The 21,122-nt window shown below is 39.7% G+C and overlaps 1 protein-coding gene across 1 annotated transcript; it reads right to left on the reverse strand.

Annotated features, from left to right (window-relative positions):
* Nucleotides 1–602: 602 nt before the first annotated feature.
* Nucleotides 603–20,720, reverse strand: kcnj3a (potassium inwardly rectifying channel subfamily J member 3a). The gene is made up of 3 exons (XM_076103930.1): nt 19,852–20,720; nt 18,730–18,946; nt 603–1,198 (listed from the first exon to the last, which is right to left on the reverse strand). The coding sequence occupies exons 1-3, from the start codon at nt 20,527–20,529 to the stop codon at nt 603–605; spliced, it is 1,491 nt and encodes a 496-aa protein (XP_075960045.1). The 5' UTR covers nt 20,530–20,720.
* Nucleotides 20,721–21,122: the final 402 nt, after the last annotated feature.

The following is a 21,122-nucleotide window of genomic DNA, read 5'->3' on the forward strand; positions in this document are numbered from 1 at the left end:
AAATACCAAAAATCCAGCTGTGAACAAACATGAAAATGGAAACAAGGTAATATAATTAATGCTAAACATCTGTGTCTATTACCTTTGTATAGCTAAGTCAATAAGAGGAGCATGCAATCAACGTAACATTGCCACAATTTTACATTAAACAACAAAAGCAATCAACTCAAAACAAATGCATGTGCCTTCCGTCACCACAAATTAGAACCATGTAATGCAGGTTTTCCACGTTGTAAATCATATGGCTTTGTGGAATTGTTCACTGTCTGTAAAATCACAGATGGAATTGTTTTTGTAAAATAATATATCAATAAATGTCATGCCAAAAAGTATTGAGATTCTGCTCTACATGCGCTGTTTCTTACATGCCAGATTGTGCTAATTGTACATCATCCTAAAAAAAATATCAGAGGTCTTTCATAGCATGTGCACTTACATCCAGGGACAAATGTGCTCTATTCCATCACCCTACTTCATATAAGGTTTATGTGCACATTTTCTACATTTCTTTTCATATAAGAATATTGTCCATTAATAAATTAGGGATAGTACAAGGTAGGGGAACAAAGGTGGATGGCATAAGTTAAAATATGTCGCCTGCTCTATGTAAAGCGATCTGAATTCATCTTTCTGAGTTTGGGCGGCAGGTGTCCGTCCATCCTGCCCCCTCCTCCCCCAGCCAGTCGCTGCAATTTGGGAGGTAAGTCCGCCACAGACTTACTCATGGTCTCCGTGTTGATCTTGGAGGTCTTACCCATCAGCTTATCGTCAGAGACGCCTGGAACAGAGCTGATTCGCTGCAGCTTCATGGGCAGGTCTCCAAAGCTGTAAGTCATCTCCGAGGTGGTGGAACTCATCCTCAGTAGCTTCTTGGGCAGGCCTTCCCGCCCTGTGATCTTCTGGAGCTTGGTGGGCAGCTTGGTGGTGCTGTCATTGTCCTCCAGGGTCTCCAGACAGTCCAGAGAGCTGTTCTTCTCCCCGCTGTTGCACAGGGAAGGAGCCATGAGGGGCGAGGAGAGGAGCAGAGCCTCTTCCTGCTCCTTCACGCTGTATGGAGGGGTGGGCACCTCGAATGTAGCGTGGAACTGAGAGTAGTCCACCTTGAAGAAGCCTTCCTCCAAGGAGATAACCGGGAAGAAGCGGTGTCCCCACAGAACCTCGTCCTCGGTGTAAGACGTCCTCGCTTGGCAGGTCATCCCTGTTAAAAGGAAGATAAAAAAAAACATTTAAAAAAAGACCATTGAGTGGATGAATTGTCCGGTTTATAAGTTCATTTTGAGGCCTCAAAAAACGATGGCAAATGACGTGTCACTCTTGGCACAGATCAACCCAATAAAGACTGAAGATGAAATGTTTCATGACTCTAGTCAACAACAGAGGCCTGATTTAATTATATGATTGGCATCGTTCCATAAGATTCAACAAAACGCTATTTACCAGGATTCTTGCCATTTCACATCACAAAGCCAACAATATTGCAAACGAAAGTGCCTCAATGAATAAGTTAATGTATTACAGAGCCAGCTGCCTCAATAAAGCTTAATGGATTTTTTTTATTAGTAATTTCCTGCCTAACTTGAAAGACAATGAAAGGTTATTTGTTGTATGTGTTTTATAATAACGGCTATTTATTCATTCATAAAAGACCCAATTCATTCTGAAATTCCTGTTCATAAGGAACTGTCAATGCGATTAAAGATATACCGACTCAAATAGCTGGATCGGATATCATGAATGACGGGGCCGATCTATTCAATTCAATTTTTATATACATTATATTAAATGTAATTCCTGTTAAGTCTGAAGATTTCTTTAACAAATTGCTAATATATGATTTATTCTTTTAGTAAGAAATAACAATTCAGTAAAATTGTATCTATGTATTTATCTGTTACGTTTTGTTTTACAAAGTTAGTAAAGCATTGTTAAAGTCAAGCCTGATGTTGCCTTACATATGATCTCACAGAATGATCTCAGTCTCTTCTACACAGTTAGGCAAACAGCTTATAAATTAAACACTAGTGTCGGATGGGTGCATAGTGTCAGCTGATACACAAAGCCCAGGTGTGTGTTTGTGTTCAGGGTTGTCTTTTTATGCACTAATGTGGAAGCTCAGGGTAAACAAAACAGAAAGAAATATGTTGATATCAAATTTTTAACTGACCGACCCACCGACAGAGTGATGCTACAGTTCAAAACAGCTTCTACTGAAAAACACTTCTCCACATCACCTCTTATGCTACTTAACAGCTCAGTCCACACCTTTAGCTTGGCTGGTAACCACAGAAGATAAAGGATTAAGATAATCAAACTGCAAGAGCGCCAGCAAAGGCTTCAGGAGGTCGAGCTCACACTAAACTTTCTTTTGAGCTTTCTGACACAAGAAAGGGAACCCAATTAAATCCGAAACATAAAAAAGCTACATAAAGTATCTGTTACATAACATTGTTCAGTTGGAGAAAAGCCAAAGTGAGTCTGACAATTTAGTAAAAGCGTTAATTTCTCTCATTTGCCGACTACAAATTAAAACGAGATATCCTATTAAGCATTTTCTGGGTTTGTGTGTGTACCCGTTAAGTAGGCTTTGCAAATTCGGCACGAGATAGAAGAGATTGATACACTCCAAGCAAATGTTCCCTCACACGAGACTCTGAATTAAATCCCACGTCTTTGGAAGCAAATTAATGCAATTAGCAAAATCATGAATGATCAACAAAAAAAGTTATTGGATGCTTATTAGTGATTACTAATCACCACTATTCAGTAGCTGCGAGCTGCCTGTGCATTATATCATGCTACATTGCTCACAGCAAAGCCCCATTCATCTTGGCATATAATACTCTAATGAAAACACAACTTTCTTACTGAAAGTGAGCAAAGAAAATCTATAATTAGGTTCACATCTTAAACAAAACACTAAATTGGTTATATCACTCCCAAAAGCCCTTATTTTAGCACAGAGGAATGGCTGGGGGCACTCATGTTGAGACTTGTTGAAATCCATTAGGAAATCAATGACAGCAGTAGCTTATTATCAAATGTTTTAATTACCAGCTTAATATTGTTCTGGCAGCGACAGTTGGGTCAAAACTGGGATGAAGCGCTCGCTCACAGTCAGACACCGCTGCTGATTGTGAGGATGTCATCATCGAAACTGGAGGCATCTGTGATTCCACCCTATTCCCAAGGTCATAAAATAATTCACTGATAACAGCTCGGCACACAATCGCAGATGTGCAAGAGACTGAACATCAAGTGTGTTCTGGGTATTCACAGTATTACTTCTGCACTATTGCTTTGCAGTCCCGGAGCCTTTAGGCATACGGGAAGTGTGTTGCAGTGAATAAAGCGGGCAAAGCTAATGAGAACTTTTAGGGCCAAAGCGCTTTGAGAGTTAAGTGTTATGGAAATCGTATTGCATTGTGAGCCTTTTAAACTGCCTACTGCCAAAACATAGTCACCTTTGATCATCAACAGGTTACATTTAGTGATTCTGGTGTAAATTGCTCTCTGTTTTGGTTTTAAAACAGCTACTTAACCACCACCAGAAGTCAGCCATACCTGCTTTATTGAATAGTACAGTCGATGCTGCAATGTTAACTGGACATGCATACAGTAAACATAGGGCTATAGAACGTCAATAGCTATACTTTTGGTGGTGCATGATAAGGAAAAATGGTGCATGACAAGGAAAAAGGTTGGAATAAGTGAAATGAAATTGTGCCTGAGGCAAAAGGTTGCTACAGTAATACACAAGACCCAAATAGATGCATCTTACTTCTATTAATAATGCTCTATTGTTCCTGCAGATGGTGTAGGAGTTACTGAAAGACCTCAGTCTCTGGAAAGACATGAACCCTGCTGGCCTGGGGCTCAATCCCCCTACTCCAGAGCCACTCAACCCAACAAAAAAAGAGGAAGAAATCTCACTGATGTGGATGGTCTAATCAACTGTACCCTTCTTCAAAAATTAACAATGACACTAGACTTAATCATGGTCGTTAATATGCATTTACTTCCCATACATTATTCAAAGGTTGATGCCTGAGCCGTTGCATAATCATAGACATGGTTGCATCACATACAGTATGTACAATTGTGTTGATAAAGATAAGCTGCTGTGCTAACACCCACATTCATATGGCACGCAGTATAACAGACACGGCAACAACAGTGAACTGCGTGCCTCCACTTTCACTCAAGCCATGACACAGTTTGAAACTCGATGGAAATGTCCTCATTATGTGGAGAAACGTGATCGACAGAGACCTTGAGATCAAACAGAGTACAATCTACCAGCTAAAAATATCACAAAACATTAAAACCAGATGAATATATTTTCTCCAGTTACTGAATGTAATTCCTAAAATAGGAATCCAGTCAAATGAGAATACCCATATCGGTGTGTATTTCGTATTGCTGGCAAAGGCTTATGTAACTCAAAAACACACGCCTGCCCAGGACTCAGTGTTTCTATGGAAACAAAACTGTAGGAATGTGTGCATGCGACAGCCATGAACCTCTTCACTGCAGAGTTTGGTCAAAAGTAACAGTGGCAACACAAAACAAAAGTCTCTCTCTCAGATCACGACGTCCAAACTCAACTCAAAATGGAAGTGTGAAATCATCCTTATGTCTCCAGAGTCAGACCAAAATGTTTTTACTGTCTCTGAAATGTGACCTTTTACGACACAAGAGGTACATCATCTACTGACTTCTCATCAGTGAAGCACAAAACGATTTTCTCCCTTGTCATCTATCATATTGTTTTACATCTGTGTCATGGCACCACATTCGATATCATGAAAGCATTGTGTCATGAACACACATGGCAGGGGAGAAACACCAGTCCTATCCTATCTCTGCTGCTGTTTGCTGCTGGCAACATGTAGCTGAAGGACATTACACCAGTGAGGTGGAAGCACCTTAGATGTGTGGTGTGCAGTGTTTTCACAGACAGTTAGAGGTGTTGGTAACATCAGTTAACATACGGTATGTCAAAAATGTAAAAAGCAAACAAGCACACACAGCTTCAGTTATTTTTTATACACACTTTTTATACTCTGTAGGTACACCTGGCTATATATATTTTTAGATCTTTTATAATGTTTTTGCCTTTCCCAAATTGTACAAGGAACGCTGGTAACAATGTCTTTAACCACTCGACCATCAGGACACTCCACACTTGGCTATATTCAGTATAATAGCAAATTATATTATTAGTATACTGGCCTGAAATTACATCATTACTTACATCAAGTAATAATGAAATGTGAAAAACAAGATGCTTTTTTTGTCTTGCTGTTTTGCCTTTTAAAACAATTATCTGAGTTTAATCCAATGGCTGTATTGGCTTAGTTGATCTGAAAGCTCAAAAATCACAAAGATAAAATGAATCAGCAATAATTTTGACAATCAGATGATCTATGATTTTGTAACCAAAATGCAAAACAATTGCCAGTTTCAGCTGGATATACTGCTTTTATTTTCTTATAGTACAGTAAGTTATATTTTTGGGTGTTGCTTGTTGGAGAAAAAACAATTTGAAGGTGTTAACTTGGATGTTTGTTGTGGGATATAAAAAAATATATTCTGATGATATTTTACAAAAATAAGAAAATCGGGAGATAATTGTAAATAATTGTTAAGATACAGTTTTTGCTGCAGCTCAACACAAAAATCAAGCAAAAACCAATCAACACACATGCAGATTCATTCATTTTTCTACTCATTAACAACAACAAAATACAGTTAAACTCCACAAGCTCTATTCAGGGAAAGAGAAATGCTGAAGAAACCAGGAGGGAAAAACATCATTGGAATCGATGAAGAGGCAATTCCTCATTCAACGCATTAGGACAGACATGTGAAAGTGTGTGGATACAGTACACTTCTCAGTAAATGCTTATCTGTTCCCCTCTGTGATAAGCCAATACCAATACATTTCAAATCAATGGAGTGGCCCTTCTCAATAAAGTGATGCACAGTAAGGGATTCTGCACCACCTTGAGTAAACAGTAATGTTCTAGTTGTGGTTTACTATACACACATATGTTCCAGGGTCAAACAAACACATTTGTGTGTTAAAAGAAATCCTTGTGCAGATAATGATTCCGTAAGAGACAGATTACGACACAGTCTTTCCTGCTAGAAGTTTTATCAATATGTGAGGGTGTTTGAAGGCTCGGTTGAAATTGTTATCTGTTATCAGTCCCTGTGTTACACAATAAGCAATTAACATAAGTAGTAGAAAAAGTCCCAGAAAAAAACCAAAATGATTATAGTTACTTTCAGGTGAAAATGCTGCATTCACAAATGACTTCAAACTGCACTAATCAATAATTGTACACTAAAAGTTCATAAAAAATGTGTAATGTGAAAAGGGTCACTTGTTGTATCAAACCACAGACCAAGGCTGTCTCTGCAGAGCATTTGAGAGTTTTTCAGTATCTTTACTGTTTTGATTCACTCTCATCAGTCATTTCCAGCAGCAGCAGGAGTGAAACAGCTCTGAGGAACCCACTGTACTGTACACTATATACCTGCACCGAACAGCTGACAGACACGGTTAGCGACCAGGGAACATAGTGGAGCATTTAGCAGCTAAAGAGCCATATATATTTCTCTGTCTCCTCAAGAGTTGCTGGAGACCTTTAGACCTTAACAGAGTTAAAGGAAAGTAAATAGTGGACTTCCTTTTTCCCAGGTGGCCAGAATCACAACTATAGAATGCTAATGTTTCTCTAAGCCTGCTGTAGAATTAGCCACCTGTTTGCTCAAATACTTAATCTAACAACTTTGTAAGGAGTAGATATGTCAATGTTGTGATTAGAGCTTGCAAGCAAAGCTCAAACCATTTATAAATGGATGGCTTAAACATCTGTAATGGTCAACCTGTCACATACTGCAGTTCTTATTTTTACATTTCACTGTTGAGATTAAACTCGTATTGTTGCTGTTAAGTAAAAATCCTGTCTCTCCAATTTGGGGCTTTTCCAACTTTCAGACGGATTAGTGTTTCTCATCTCACCAGATCATTTAGTATTTTTTTCCACATCTACTGCAAAATAATAAAACCTAAAAGGGAAGTAAGAATTACAATTTTTTTTATAAAGCACAAAAAGAAAAAAAGAAGATCATACAAAACATCTCGTAGATCAACGATTATCAAACACCAATTATTAAAGTAGAAAGGATATGTAACGGCAACACAATTAGATAATAAATACTGAAAATGAAAATTGCAAAACTGCTAATAATGTGACATATCAAGAGCTGCTCCATGAATTCTCTGTCCATTTCTTTCATAAAACTCTATCTTCAGTATAAAGGACAGGATGATCTGACTGACCAATGCAAATCTTAATTAAGTGTGAAATCCCATCAGAAGTCCCTCATCGCTGAAGTTCACCAGGCAGTTTCCTGCTTTCATACTGTATGCAATAACCATGTGACAGCATGAGCGGCATTAGAATAATCCTCTGCTGAATCCACGAATTCAAGACAGATGTGAAGAAAAAAAAATGCATCTCATTGAAGGTAACGTCAGAGAGGAAATAACAAAATAATATAAAATATAAAAAATCATAGAAGAAAAATGTTCTGCATCTGCATGTGTGAGATTTTTTTCTGCCATCTCAGCAACAATCATGTTTTTAAATGAAATCTCCAGGCATAACTCAAACTCAAATGTTGTTGTTTTTAAGTGAATGAAGTGGACTTTGGGAATGACTATACACAGCACTGAGATGGGATGTCTGTCTGGAGATTGCAGGTGCTCTATCTGCACTGTACAGTGTTATGGAATATTTCACAGACTCCTATCTGATTCCATTATGGACTGAAAAAAAAAAGGCCAAAGAGGCAGGAAGTGTCAAGAATAAACTTTGAGATTTTAAGATGCCCAAAAGCCATCTCAGCTTGAGACTCAAAATAAATGCACTTTCCTTTGATAACACAGAGCTGTTTGCGTCTCAGGTCCAACAAAGCGAAGCAGCCGTGCAGTCAGCAGAGTGACAGCGGAGATAAAATGGGTTCTTTGGGGGTTGGAAAAGCACTGTAAACTCTGAGGCAGCCTGCCAGTGTTTCTTGATAGGAGCTATAAAAAAAAAAACCTAGCCTAAGTGGTATTCACTGACTCTCGTCTAAAAGAAGCTCATCCAGGTTGTAGAAGGATAATATCCGTTTGGTGCCTGGCTCAATCAAATTCTCAGCTGCAGATCTGTACTTGACACAGTGAGAACAGAGAAAAGTCAGAGGCCAGACCTGAGAGCAGAGATCTATTTATTTCTGCTCTGTCACGCCATCTAGGCAGGGTCGCAAGCTAGATGTTCTTTTCCTTTTTTTTTTCTTAAATTGGTGCTATAGGATTCAACTACTGAAGGCACCAAGCAAGTGATACTCGAAATTGACGGTGAAAATGAAGGTTTAGTCAAATGACTTCTCTAGATGAACTCCTAAAAAGAGAATCACTGAAAAAAGAAGGTGGGCATCAAAGCGTTCTTTGCAACCCCTTATTTTGTGACATAATCACGAATAACCTCCGTCTGTCTGTCTTTCTGTCTGCCTCTTATTCTTTCACCAATCACCCAAATGGTCACACATACACACACACACACACACACACACACACACACACATCATTGCAGTGCTGTCAGCAAAGTCCCCTGACTGTCTATCACACTGTGGAATCAGCTCAAGTGTTGTGTATGAGAAACAATTGAGCAAAAACAAGCATGTGAATCTGGATGCTGCACATACAGAGCACCGGCACACACCACCGTCCAAGATTCATCCTGCTCTCACTGTCGGGCACGCGCTGCAGCCAAGGGTGTCCACAAAATGCCTTTGCTGCATCGCTGGATTGTGAGGAGCAGCAATTAATTCCAGACAATTATCCTGTTCTTCACATTGCAAAAACAGGAAGCAGAATTCCCCATTGTCTTGTTTCAGGATCTGTGTAACAACATATTAAGCTGCTGCGCTGAATGCGGTACTGTAAAGCTGAAGGAAAGGAGAATACAAGGATGCTGGGTGGTGCGTTTAAGCTTCCTGGAGAGAGGAACGTTCAATTCACAGGTCTGAATAACGCGGTTCTTAGTAGTTTGGCTTTTTACAACTGACTCGTTACTCTGTTCAATGAAATGTTACAAATGATAATACAATACCTACGTATAATAGGGTAAAAAAATATAATCTAATTTACATACACTGTTATTGTGGCCACAAGTCCTGTCTGATCATCTGTTTCTATGGTGACCATCATCAAGTGGTAAAGTGTAGAGAAATCCACAAGCCTTCAGTGACCTCTTTTTCACAGTTTGACTTTTTCAAAGATGGAAATAAGTCCCCTCCCTCTGTTAAATACTGTATTCCAATGTGATCCATTTGTGAAGGTGCAGCTCTGGTGTTTATTCCACATACAGCACTGGCTGAGCAATGAGAGCAAGGAGGAAGCTGATGGAGGGACAAGGCAGGGGAAGTGCACTGCTGTGGGGGAGGGGAGAGCCTGGATGCTGGATGCTTGAGTGTGGAGGCTGTTGGAAAGGGAAGGGAATCGGAGCAGGGGCTGCCAACCATCTCCACACAAGGTGGGATGTCAGGCGGGCTAGAGGAACATATGGCAGTTAACTCAGCCAGGAGAGCACATATTACCAAGTGAAGGCAATCTCAATACTGCTGTAAAGGGAACCAGTTGAGCATAAAAGCACTTGATGGATTTCCTTTAGGCCAAACGACCACTATTTGTCATACAGTAAAAATCCCATGGCATCCAAACCAAATGGAGCTATGACTGACTTTCTCCTCATTTTGTATTGAGTGCAGAAATGATCAGAATACCATTTTCTCTCCATAAAACAGACTGAGTGAGTGAGAGCTCTAATCTCATATTGATCTTGAGTATTAAATCTACTTAAGTCATGAAGAGGAGTTACAGCTGAAAGCGGGGACACAAAAGAGGGAATTTTTAAGCCTTAAGAGATCTCAGACTTAGGTGGTGTTCAAGAGGAGTAACTCGCTGGTAAGAAAGCATCCCTCTTGTTTTATCAAGTCTGTCACTTGAGTGTGAGAGCAGATTATTCTAGTAAATTCGAGCATGTCTGAGTGACAAAAACAGAAAGAGAGGAGTCCCTGGAGGGACTTGCTAAAAGACAGGTCTTAAGAATAACCTGTTCATGTGGCTCTGTGTTTAGGCCGCAGGACTGATTCACCCACACTTAAGAGACGGTCGCAGCCCAACCAATCAATGCTTGCCGGTGACCAACACTGCAAGTGCATCACAACCTTCCTTATGACCTCTTAGGCAAGTGGAGCTACAATTGTATCTCAATTATGGCCATGTAACACTTGGCCCCAAGTGTCCATCCTCCATCTAGACAGGGGTTAATATCAAGGTCTACAGTTTTTACCATAGTAATTACCAAAAACAGCACGGGGCGCACGTCTTCTAAGATAAAGACAACCAGGACCTAGTCAATTATTTCTTCTCAGCGTGACATGAAGACTGAGGCGTTATTGGCGAATGCATTTCTGGTGATTTGGTCACAACAGCTCATCCCAGGTCAGCCACCACACCTCCTCTGCCGGTGATTTATTGCCATCCAACAGGGACTTGACAAATCCCTAAAGACACAATTACCTTGCTCCCCCTTGGGAAGCCAGCACAGTTCATCTAAAAGGGATAATGAATCCAGGATGTCATCGCCGGTTCGCTGCGATGCTCATTATCTGGAGTTCATCCCCAGTGCAATTATTGTATGTACAGTAGACATAAGAGGTAAATCTCACAGATGCGTTCCTAGAATACCCCTGTTTGTTTATCTAAAATTAGTAAAGCTAATTTCAGCCTTACTCAAAGCAGCATGCCAGCTCCAGCAAACAGGGCTGCCCTTGTGTAATGAGTGTAATGAGTTGTTCAGCAGATGCCAGTATACAGTGGGTGGACAAAATATCATGAACACTTTTATAACGTAATCATATCCAACAGTTTTGCAACAGATCTTTTGTGAAGCTAAAGGTCAGTTAATTTGTAGACTTTGTTACGTGTCGACTCGTCTCTGTGGTGATTTTGAGGGTGTATTTTTTCTTGTTGTTGCAACGAACTGAATTAAATTGTAAATATAACTCCAATATACAGTATATGTAGTATACAGTCTACTACAATCCAGTACAGAAACAATATAATATCGACTCATAAAATGGAACATACTATTCATTTTATGACTATTATATATATTTCATTTGATTATATAGATCTTCATAATTTTATATCCTTTCCATAACAATATAATGTACTATAGCTTTTCAAATGTCATTTCAAATTCATGCTGCTTTACTGTGTGTAAAAACCCAGTGGTGGGAGATTCTTTACTCAAGTAAAAGTACCATAATGTAAAAATACTCCACTACAATTAAAAGTCTTGCAATTTACACATTAATGTGCTTTACTAGGTAGATTACCAGGAAAGTGTATTAGTATATCATTGTATTCAGGTCCACACTTGTGTATACTCACACCTCTTTGCGACACTGCTAACATTATCCATATTTGTCATGCTGAGATATTCAAGGAAGATAGCTGAAAAATGTGCTGTTGATTAAGTCAAATGAACCAAACGTATGAAACACATTTTAACAAGTGAGCTGTAAGGTATCCAACGTGGGGCTTAATGCCACACAGGCGGAGCTCAGCAGGGACAGACACGTCTCTCCTGAGTTCTCACCCTGAGCACATTAGATTTAATTGGAACCTCCTGCTCTCACCTGCTCTGCAGCCTTAGCTTCCCCACTGAACCCTCTTTAACTCTTTGACCCTCATGGCCGCAAAAAGGGACAGCCGCACCAGGAAGGGAGGATACACTCACGGTGTAATGACTCAGAATGAATTACGGTCAGTCTCTCCAGAGGACGGCACAGTCTTGGCTCGTATCCGGGGTTCACTTGCGCCGCTGTTTACTGAAGCTCTGGAGCTCCTGACGTCAGGTGACCCCAGACCTCCGGGGCTAGGACCTCTTACTGATATGATTGAAACTATTAGGCCTCCGGCACAATAGAAAGTTCTCCATTTTCATTTCAATTACTGGTACTGATTATAAAACACAGATCGGGCCATGACATAGACTGCTCTGCTAATCAGTGGCAATAGGCGTTTCAAATGAATTATGCTGACTGGCTGGACGGAGCAACTATTATTCTTAATTTAATTTTTAAATATACACTTTATGTGTATTTGTTGCACAACAGTTACTTAATTGAAGCTGTGATGATTATCATATAACAACTTTATTATTAGGTCAGGTAATTACTTTTTTATTTACCTAAACTGAGTGACAAGAGTCTCTTTAATGCCTTTTTTAAATAAATAATTAATATATTTGATCATATATTATTCTAGATCTTAGATATTTTCAGCTTTTTTCCCTAAGACTTTAATACTACACAGGTCTAAACACAGACTTCATTGAAAAGATAGAGTGGCACAATTTCAAATATACAGGTAGGCGATTCATTATTCAGAGCTGCTTTCTCCAGTCACATACTGCATTTATGCACACATGAATAAACATTACCAGTTGATCCAGTCTATATGCAACTAACCCCCTGCCACCCACACTCATTTTGAAATGAGCAGATAGCTCGGATATTCTATTTTTTATTCCATAACACTGCCTTGTAGCAGTATGAAAAAGAGTGGGCTGACAGAAATCTTTCAAAATAATCAAAATCAACATGAGACCTTATCGAACAGAAGAGACTTTTTGATCTTTTTTCCATCATTTGCCTCATAACCAAATCAAGAGATGAAGTGGGACGCTGTGTTTCGTGTACATCGCACATTCAGGCGGAAAATCATTTAGAAAACATGGGGATTATTAGTTAGTTCGGTGAGCAGCGAGTGTTTGCCTGCGGTACAAACGTGCTGTGTCACCAAAAGAGTGAAATAAAGTCCATCTGAAAATTCTCTGAGCAAACTAATTCAAACATTTAAATAAACGACAAGACAGCAGACTTTATCATGGAGTTCACTTCCTAAAAAAACTTGTAAAAAACATGTCTAAATATGACTTATTTGCAGCGTTTTATGCATTTCACGGAAAGTGTAATGATCACACTGCACACATTTGCATGACAGTCACATCTCTCTGAAAAGGAAAGAGGTTTGTGTTGATGATAGAGTTTATCCTCATGAATTATTGCTTTTCGTAGCTGATGAGTAAATTTAAAAACACTTTGCAGAGCTGGTGAAGATCTGCGACGATGTGAGACCCCAAACACTATACAAAATTTCCGGGATAGACTGATGTGCCGACAAACCTCTTTCTGTTGAATGAGTGAGCGAGTTCCTCGCAAAATAAATCATCAGCTTGTTTATGCTTGTTGGTTATTATTTATTTAAGCTGAAAACTGCCTGGTCTTAAATCATATAATACACATTAGATTAGATCTTCAGCATACGGGATCTGCAGCATTCAGATAGGAGTGTCGTGGTGTAACTGCATCATGTACAAATCCGACACTGAAAATCATTACACTGATTAGTTTCATGGATGGAGGAACCTAAACGTCTGTTGCTAGCAGCTACAGTTTATTTTGGGTTCCCAAGAATCAGCTCCACTAATGAACAGATTGCCTCTGGCTTGGTTTTTAAGCCTTTGCAGTGTTGAACAGCATTACATGGTGTTAATGGGACACTTATCTAAACTTCTGATGTATTTTAAGTTGGTAGTAGTTCAGAATCAGCTGGTGAGTCAAAGTCAGGTGAAGCTCTGTAGTGGTGCATGGAAAAAGACCCTGCAAATCTATCAATATGTTACTATATCAAAATGTGTTCATGATAAACTTGATATATTTAGAAGAGGCCCGTTAGGTAGAAACAATTAAATTAATGATAACTGGATTCCTTTTAGCTGCTCCTGGTATTGTGCATGTTGGCTCACTGTGACATTAACTGCACTTCATTCCACCTGTTTTTATGCACATTTTTAAAAACAAAAAGTGGAACCCTCCATCAACAAAAAATTCAAAATATTGCAAAAATATTTTTACTCTTGGCTGACGGGGACAAGTTGGAGTATCGATAAACAAAAAGAATAGCTAGAAAGTATAATGGAAACAGACTTAGTGTGAATAAATGACGACGTACAGTACATGAAGCATGAAACGTAAATGTTCACTGAAGCTTCGGATTAACTGAGGGGACATATGAGTATGTGGAACAAACATAAATACCATATTTCCATCATGTTTTCTACATTGTAAACCACCGTTTGAGGTTTGACTGGCGTTCTATTTATTACGTCACCCTCTTCTTCTGCAATGGTCTGTTAGCAACAGGCTGGAGAATGAACGCCACTAGCTGATTCTCTTAATGCACTGACTCCTAATATTTGCACAACAGTGATGGATGAAAACACAAATTAATTTTCTTTTGCAGATTTCCTGGAAATTTCCTGAAAAATTAATTTGCTATGAGTTCCAATACCCATACTACCATACTATTTAGTATGCCAGAAACATATTTAGTATCTCCTAACACAAAATATTTCAACTTCAGTATGACAAAAATCGCTTTTTGCAGTATTCAAGCCGGCATACTTTTCTGGGTATTCCAACCCACAATCCTCAGCGCAGCGGATATATGAGCAAGAGGGTCAAAGTTCAAGTGCAACGTTATGAGGAAGTAGTGTATCCCAACTGAATGCATAATGCCTGCATGCTATGTAAGGGCAGTTGCAGTATGTACTATAAATAAAAGGAACAAGTATGCTAGTTGTAACGCAGTGTCAGATGGGAACTTAGCTGTCACAGCTTCCTGAGACGCTAGAATAGAACTGAGTCATGGTTAATGTCATTAGTCATTTCAGTGCCCGATTCTTCCCAGCTGCCCAATCCATTCTGCACATGCACGGGAGAGCATACCCAGTATCCGGTGTGGGAAGAGCCTCCCCTCCCCTACTCTGCCTTTGATTGGCTACAGGCTACTAAACATTAACGTTAACTATGATGCTAACCAACCCTTCAAAGAACTAGACAGGCCACGGGAGATCACGTTTTGTTCCAATAGTTCGTTAGGCTATTTCTTTATTATTTACAATTTCCATATATTATTTCATGAATAAACTCACTTCTGATCATTGTTGAGGCGAGAAATAAACTTTGTAGATTTTGAATATTGTCAGTTTTAAGAAAATTGATATTATTGATAATATTAATATTTATTTTGATTATGGTAGTCTCTGATAAGCCCCACTGTGCTCTGCTCCTCCGCAATAGAACCACACAGCAGGGTCTGTGGGCCTGACTAGTCCGCTGGCAATCAACTGCAGGTGTTAGCTTCACCTCAAACCAATTTTTTGAGCTTTCTTAACTCCGATAACATTTTACAATTCGCCATCAATTTTAGTAGATTTGCAAACATTCCAAATCGACACAGATGTAACACCTGTGCTTTTCTTTTGCTTCTCTTTTCTTTCCTTTTCATGACAAGAAAAAAAAGCCCGTGACCACTTCTTACAGAGTTACAACAGTGTTTTGAATTACCTGTATTACTCATCACCCTGACTTTTGCGAAACATTTTTTATTTGAACGTGTTTTTCTATGGTATGAGTGCTACATTTATGTAATGTTACTACTCCACCATACTACAAGTGAGCAGAAGTTACTGCACTGCGGACTCTGTGAGAATGTAGCAACGTATTGTCCAACCATAAAATCTAGGTATTTATTTTTGTCACAAAATGTTAAAGTTTATTTTATTAATTGTATTGATCATCATTTTTTACCGGGCTGCAGTCATTACTTGTTATTCGCTCTGGCCGTGTTCAATTCCTCTTTTGTTATCCAAACAAAAATCAATGCCTGCAATGCACAAATAATGCAGGAGTACCTGAGCTTGGTGTCATTGTGCTGAGATTCACATTAACAAAGCAAGGGGATGACGCGCTCACACACAGAGCCTTACATGCATATTTGCTCTGTAGCCAATGACACTGTAACTCTATACTTGTTGGGGAGTGATGTGGTTTGTGTTGCTTTTATTGATTGTTATTGTGTCAGACATTATCCCTGTTATTGCTGTTAACTCAATCAAAACGTGTTACTACAGACTTCTTGTTTGTGCTTTTCTTTCTTACAGCTATCGTCTTTTTTGCAGGACAAGCATTCAGATGGCATGTAGAGTACAGACCAGTACAGTACATTAATTGCAACGTGATGTAAAGCCAATTCATCCACAGCAGCACAACATCTTCCGTAAGAAAACCAGACGCGATACCACAAAGCCACAACTGTCATTAGTCCAGAAGAAAATCTGCTGCTACCAGACATACATGTCTCATTTGGATGGTGTGTCTTACTTAGGTGGTGATCAAAAACACATCGGGCTCCTATCTCATGTCTTTTTATATAATCTAGAGGCCACAGCAAAATGGAACCATTCTATACGTGCGCTGATCCAAGATACACACATTTTTCTCTTTTCTTGTGCATAAAGAAAACTTCAGTCAATCCAAAATATTAGATATAATAAATGCAGAACAAAAGGTTACTGTGTCAAAAAGGGTACACTGTTGTTTGTTATTATCTAGTAGGAAGGACACAGAGACAATGATTGTGTAGCTTTAATCTGTGGTGGAAAACTTCAACTTGTGTTCCAGACAACGGTTTTGCACACATAACAAAAACAACAACAACAACAACCTAGATCTGGGGAGTTGGGCAGGTTCTTCACTAGTAAACACCAAGCCTCATAAATATTTCATCTTATTCTGTCTCTGCTGTAACACCTGTTCTGGCAAGCACTTCTTGGCACAGTAACGCCTCCGCGTGCTTTTCATATTTCAGAAGAGATCCTCCGTAATACCACGCCGTGTTGTCAACAAAGCAATTTAATTTAATGTTCAGCATTGCATGTTTGCCTGTTTTATTACTGAAATTGTGTTATGATTCCTATAGCATAGGAATAAAAAATAAAAAAAACTAAGTTTAGGTGCAGTGCTGCAATCCTGAATACTCAAGGAGAGGTTGCCATGGAAACAGAGTTACATTGGCCAGGAATGAAAGCATCTGAGGATTTAGACTTTCACTGTACATCAATTTTTAACCATAGATTGTTTTCACATCAGCCTTTTCCACTGACTTCACATAACCACAAACTGCTCCTCCATGCAGAAATCTCTGTGACGTAAAAAACGTGAGCATAACATTCCCGAACCACCCAGTTCAATCGAAACTGAGATTGTGACTATAATAATGGATACGAGGACACGTGCTTCTGTGACAGTCAGTGTCATACTAAAAATACCCGCTATTAAATCAATAATAATTCAGTCACATTGCCACAATGAATAATTCCATACCCTAGAAACCAAAGCAACCTGTACACAACAGCAATTTTACAATTACTACATGCTTAATAGATAATCAACTGAGAGAAAGAAGAAACAAATAAAGAAACATCAGGTGTTTAAACAGGGAGCAGACCAATTTATGTTGGACATATCCAACACTAAACCCAAACTGTACTCATACTCCACATTGTAGTACACTAACATCTATATGCACCATGCTGGAGAATATGTCAAATCTCATCAAATTGACATAAATGCTTCAGTCATAGACTGAAGAATCTTTACTTAAGTTACATCTGAACTGCAGAATTAATTAAATGAAACTGCATTAAATGATTGAAACTATCTATTAGGAACTGAATGATCTTTGCTAATTGCGATCTGCTGCGTCGGTCTCCCTGTCACATCTCCACATGCTGTTTTCTCTGAACCAACATATTACATCTGCTCCTCTGTTCACTCCATAATCCTAAAGGAGCTCTCCCCACACTATATTCAGCCGTGTCAAATAAACGGTTGAATTCAAAATGACCACAGTGGAGAATTTTACTCGGGGCATTACTCATCTTGTGGAAATGGAATTCCCTAATTCCAAAGGGACCTGAGAAAGCAAATTATTATCCCCTCAGAGAAAAGCAGCCACGAGGTAAGTGCTGCACGGCCACAAAGGAATGGAATTTGTTCCAGATGAGAAAAAGAAAATGTATATACAGTGGGCGACTGTGGCTAAGTGGAGAGCAGGATCGTCCTTCAATCAGAGAGTCGGCGGTTCGATCACAGGCTCCGCTAGTCGCATGACGATGTGTCCTTGAGCAAGACACTTAACCCCAAACAATTGCTCCCGTAGCTGTGCCCACGGTGTAGAAATGTGATAGAATCTGAATTGTAAGTCGCTTTGAATAAAAGGGTCTGCTAAATGACTGTAATGTAATGTATATAGCCTAACATTGACCCTGCTGGAGTTTGAAATAGTTCCACGGCTCTCATGTGGCTTAAATCTTGGCTCAACTTCCCCCAAAACCCTGAAGGTGTTTTAATGCATGGATTAAAAACTGGTTCACTCAATGCCTGCAACATTAAATGGATCATCTACGATGTATAATGTTCATCACTGCTATTACTGTGTGCCACAGAAGCAAAAATCAATAAAATGCAATAAAACGGTCAATAGTGTGTCCATTTGGATGTATTAACACCTATGATGTCAAAATTATCCATGAGATTTGTTGGAGAAATCGATATTGCAGCACTTAAAAACATTGTAAAGACAACACAACATCTTCAGCTACTGTACATGTAGCCTGCAGCCACAACATGCAGCAAAACAAGCTCTGAATGTTTAACAGCAGGCCTATATAATGCATGTTTGCTTTTACTCACCTGTAGTCTCTACTATTCCTTCCAGTATCACCACAATTTCAAACTGCTCTGTTTGCATGGACCTCTGGGAGAGGTCATAGAAGGGGCTTTTGGTGTCAATCACATGGCAGATCGTGAGTGGTGAGACGAGGAAGAGCTGGTCTGCCCCGGTACTGAAACCCACGTCCAGCTCCAACTGATCCAGCGGAAGAAACTCGCCCTCGGGCGTCTGGCGAGACTAAGGAAGCGTACAGGATGAGACAGAGACAGAGATGTTGAGTGGGGGAAGGAAGGGGTAAGAGAGACGTATCTACAGCACATCAGAGCCTTTGTTGGAGCTTTTCACATGTATATGCAATCAGAGCTTATCAGCGTATCAGAAAATAATGCTATAATTTTCTTAATTGACATTGTCAAGAATATCCAAATTAGAATGTGGTTTGATGTACCACTGGGACTTAAAATGTGTCATATTTGACACAACTGAATCAAATCCACTGCTTTAAATTGATTGTTTTCTCTGGATTTGTCTGCCTTCACCTGCTGTGTCAGCACATGGAATTAGAATTTATAGAACTGTTTTAATAATTTAGATGGATGTGGTTACAGTGGGCGTTGAGTTTATACTTACCTTAAACTTTTTGGGAGCCTGCATTTAATTCCCTATATTATTACTCTAGTCCTATATTACATAAATATTGTAGAGCATTTCAAAGTTTGTATACGTTTACTAAGGACTTTTGTGAAGCCAGGAGGTGGACGGCAGGGCAATCCATAGATGATGTTCTCCTAATAAGGGACAGCAGCACATTTATACAAGTTGTAACACATTACCATTTTAAAACAGTTGGCATATGAACGTGTTCTTCTCAAGTTCTGATGTAGGGACAGGAAGGCCTCTTGACAAACTTGACAGATTTCCCCCATCAGTTTTGGAAAATATGTCTTGGTGATTTATGGTCTATTTGTATTTATTTTTCAACATTGTAGTCATGGCTTAATGTTAAGAGTGGGCTTGAATGCCAGTGTGTAGGCCTTTCAGCATCAGTTACCTAAGAAAATGCACTTGGACTGAGCCATGATACACAAAGGGAATAGAACTAAAACAGTCAATGCATCCCGACTAAAAGTAGCATCACTTACTTTCAGCAATTTGCAGCGGATCTGTGCAGAGACCATATGGCTGTTACGCAGGTTGCCGACCCTGAACATGAGAGTTAGTTTTCCATCTCGCATAGAAATCACCGCGTGTTCACTGAACATTAACGTCTCGGCCCTTTTCTTGGGCTGAGACATCTTGATGAACATGCAGCCGATCAAGAAGGCATCGACAATTGATCCGAGGATCGACTGGAAAAGAAAGAGAATGATCCCCTCGGGGCATTTGTCTGTGATGTATCTGTAACCATATCCTATAGTGGCCTCGGTCTCTATGAAGAAGAGAAAGGCTGAGGGAAAGTTATAGACATTGGCCACACATGGAGTGTACTTGTCATTGTGGGCTCTGTTGAGGTCTCCTCTGATGTATGCGATGCACCACCACATAGAGGCCATGAAGAGCCAAGCGACTGTGTAGGTGAGGATGAAAATAAATAGATTCCAGCGCCATTTCAAATCTACTAGTGTTGTGAATAAGTCTGAGAGATATCTACTGGTTTCACCACCCAGGTTCCCATGCTGGACGTTACATCGCCCGTTCTTGTCCACGAACCGCTGCCTCTTCCTCTTTTTCTCTGGGGGAGGCTGGTTGAATCCAGACCCGCTGGATGAGGTGGTCACTACCTGATAATCGTCCCCAAATTTCTTTCGAAGTGCAGACATACTACGATGACAGCAGCGAAAGAAATAACAAAGGATTCAGTGAAATAAAAAAAAAGTCTGGGTTGTAGTTGCTGCAGTCGTTGATGCCCGTGCGCAATGTCTCCTCTTTGAAAATAAGACAATAAAAGTGTACTGTCTTCGCCCCAGTTAGTCTTGCGCCGTCCTCTTTCGCCACACGCTACTGTTGCGACACTCTACAGCCATGAAATGTCAATAATGGAAGAGGAGATTACAAACCCCGAAGATGGAAGCCATATGAAAGAAATAAGCGACCCACGGGATAAGGTATCCAAACGCACCAGTCACAGTCCAGGCTTTTACAGTTTCTCAGTTGCTGCGTCGTGGATTACTCATCGCCCCTGAAGGTTGGGGCTATATCGACCTGTTCAGAACTGTACTCACAGAGTAAGTTTTCATACGAAAGTTCAAAATCCTTCCACGGCCGAAAAAACACCAATATCTCCGCGTAATTAGTCGTTGGAAGCGGTTTCCAGGATGAAACGTCTCTGTGCGCACTTGCGTCTGTGTTGGAGATGATTCGGTTTCCAGCCCTTCCTTTGTAATCTGTATACATATGAGATGAGTTGCATCCA

The sequence above is a fragment of the Anarhichas minor genome, unplaced genomic scaffold, assembly GCF_050575085.1.
Source record: "Anarhichas minor isolate MPS153535 unplaced genomic scaffold, ASM5057508v1 ptg000004l, whole genome shotgun sequence".
Taxonomy (NCBI): Eukaryota; Metazoa; Chordata; class Actinopteri; order Perciformes; family Anarhichadidae; genus Anarhichas; species Anarhichas minor.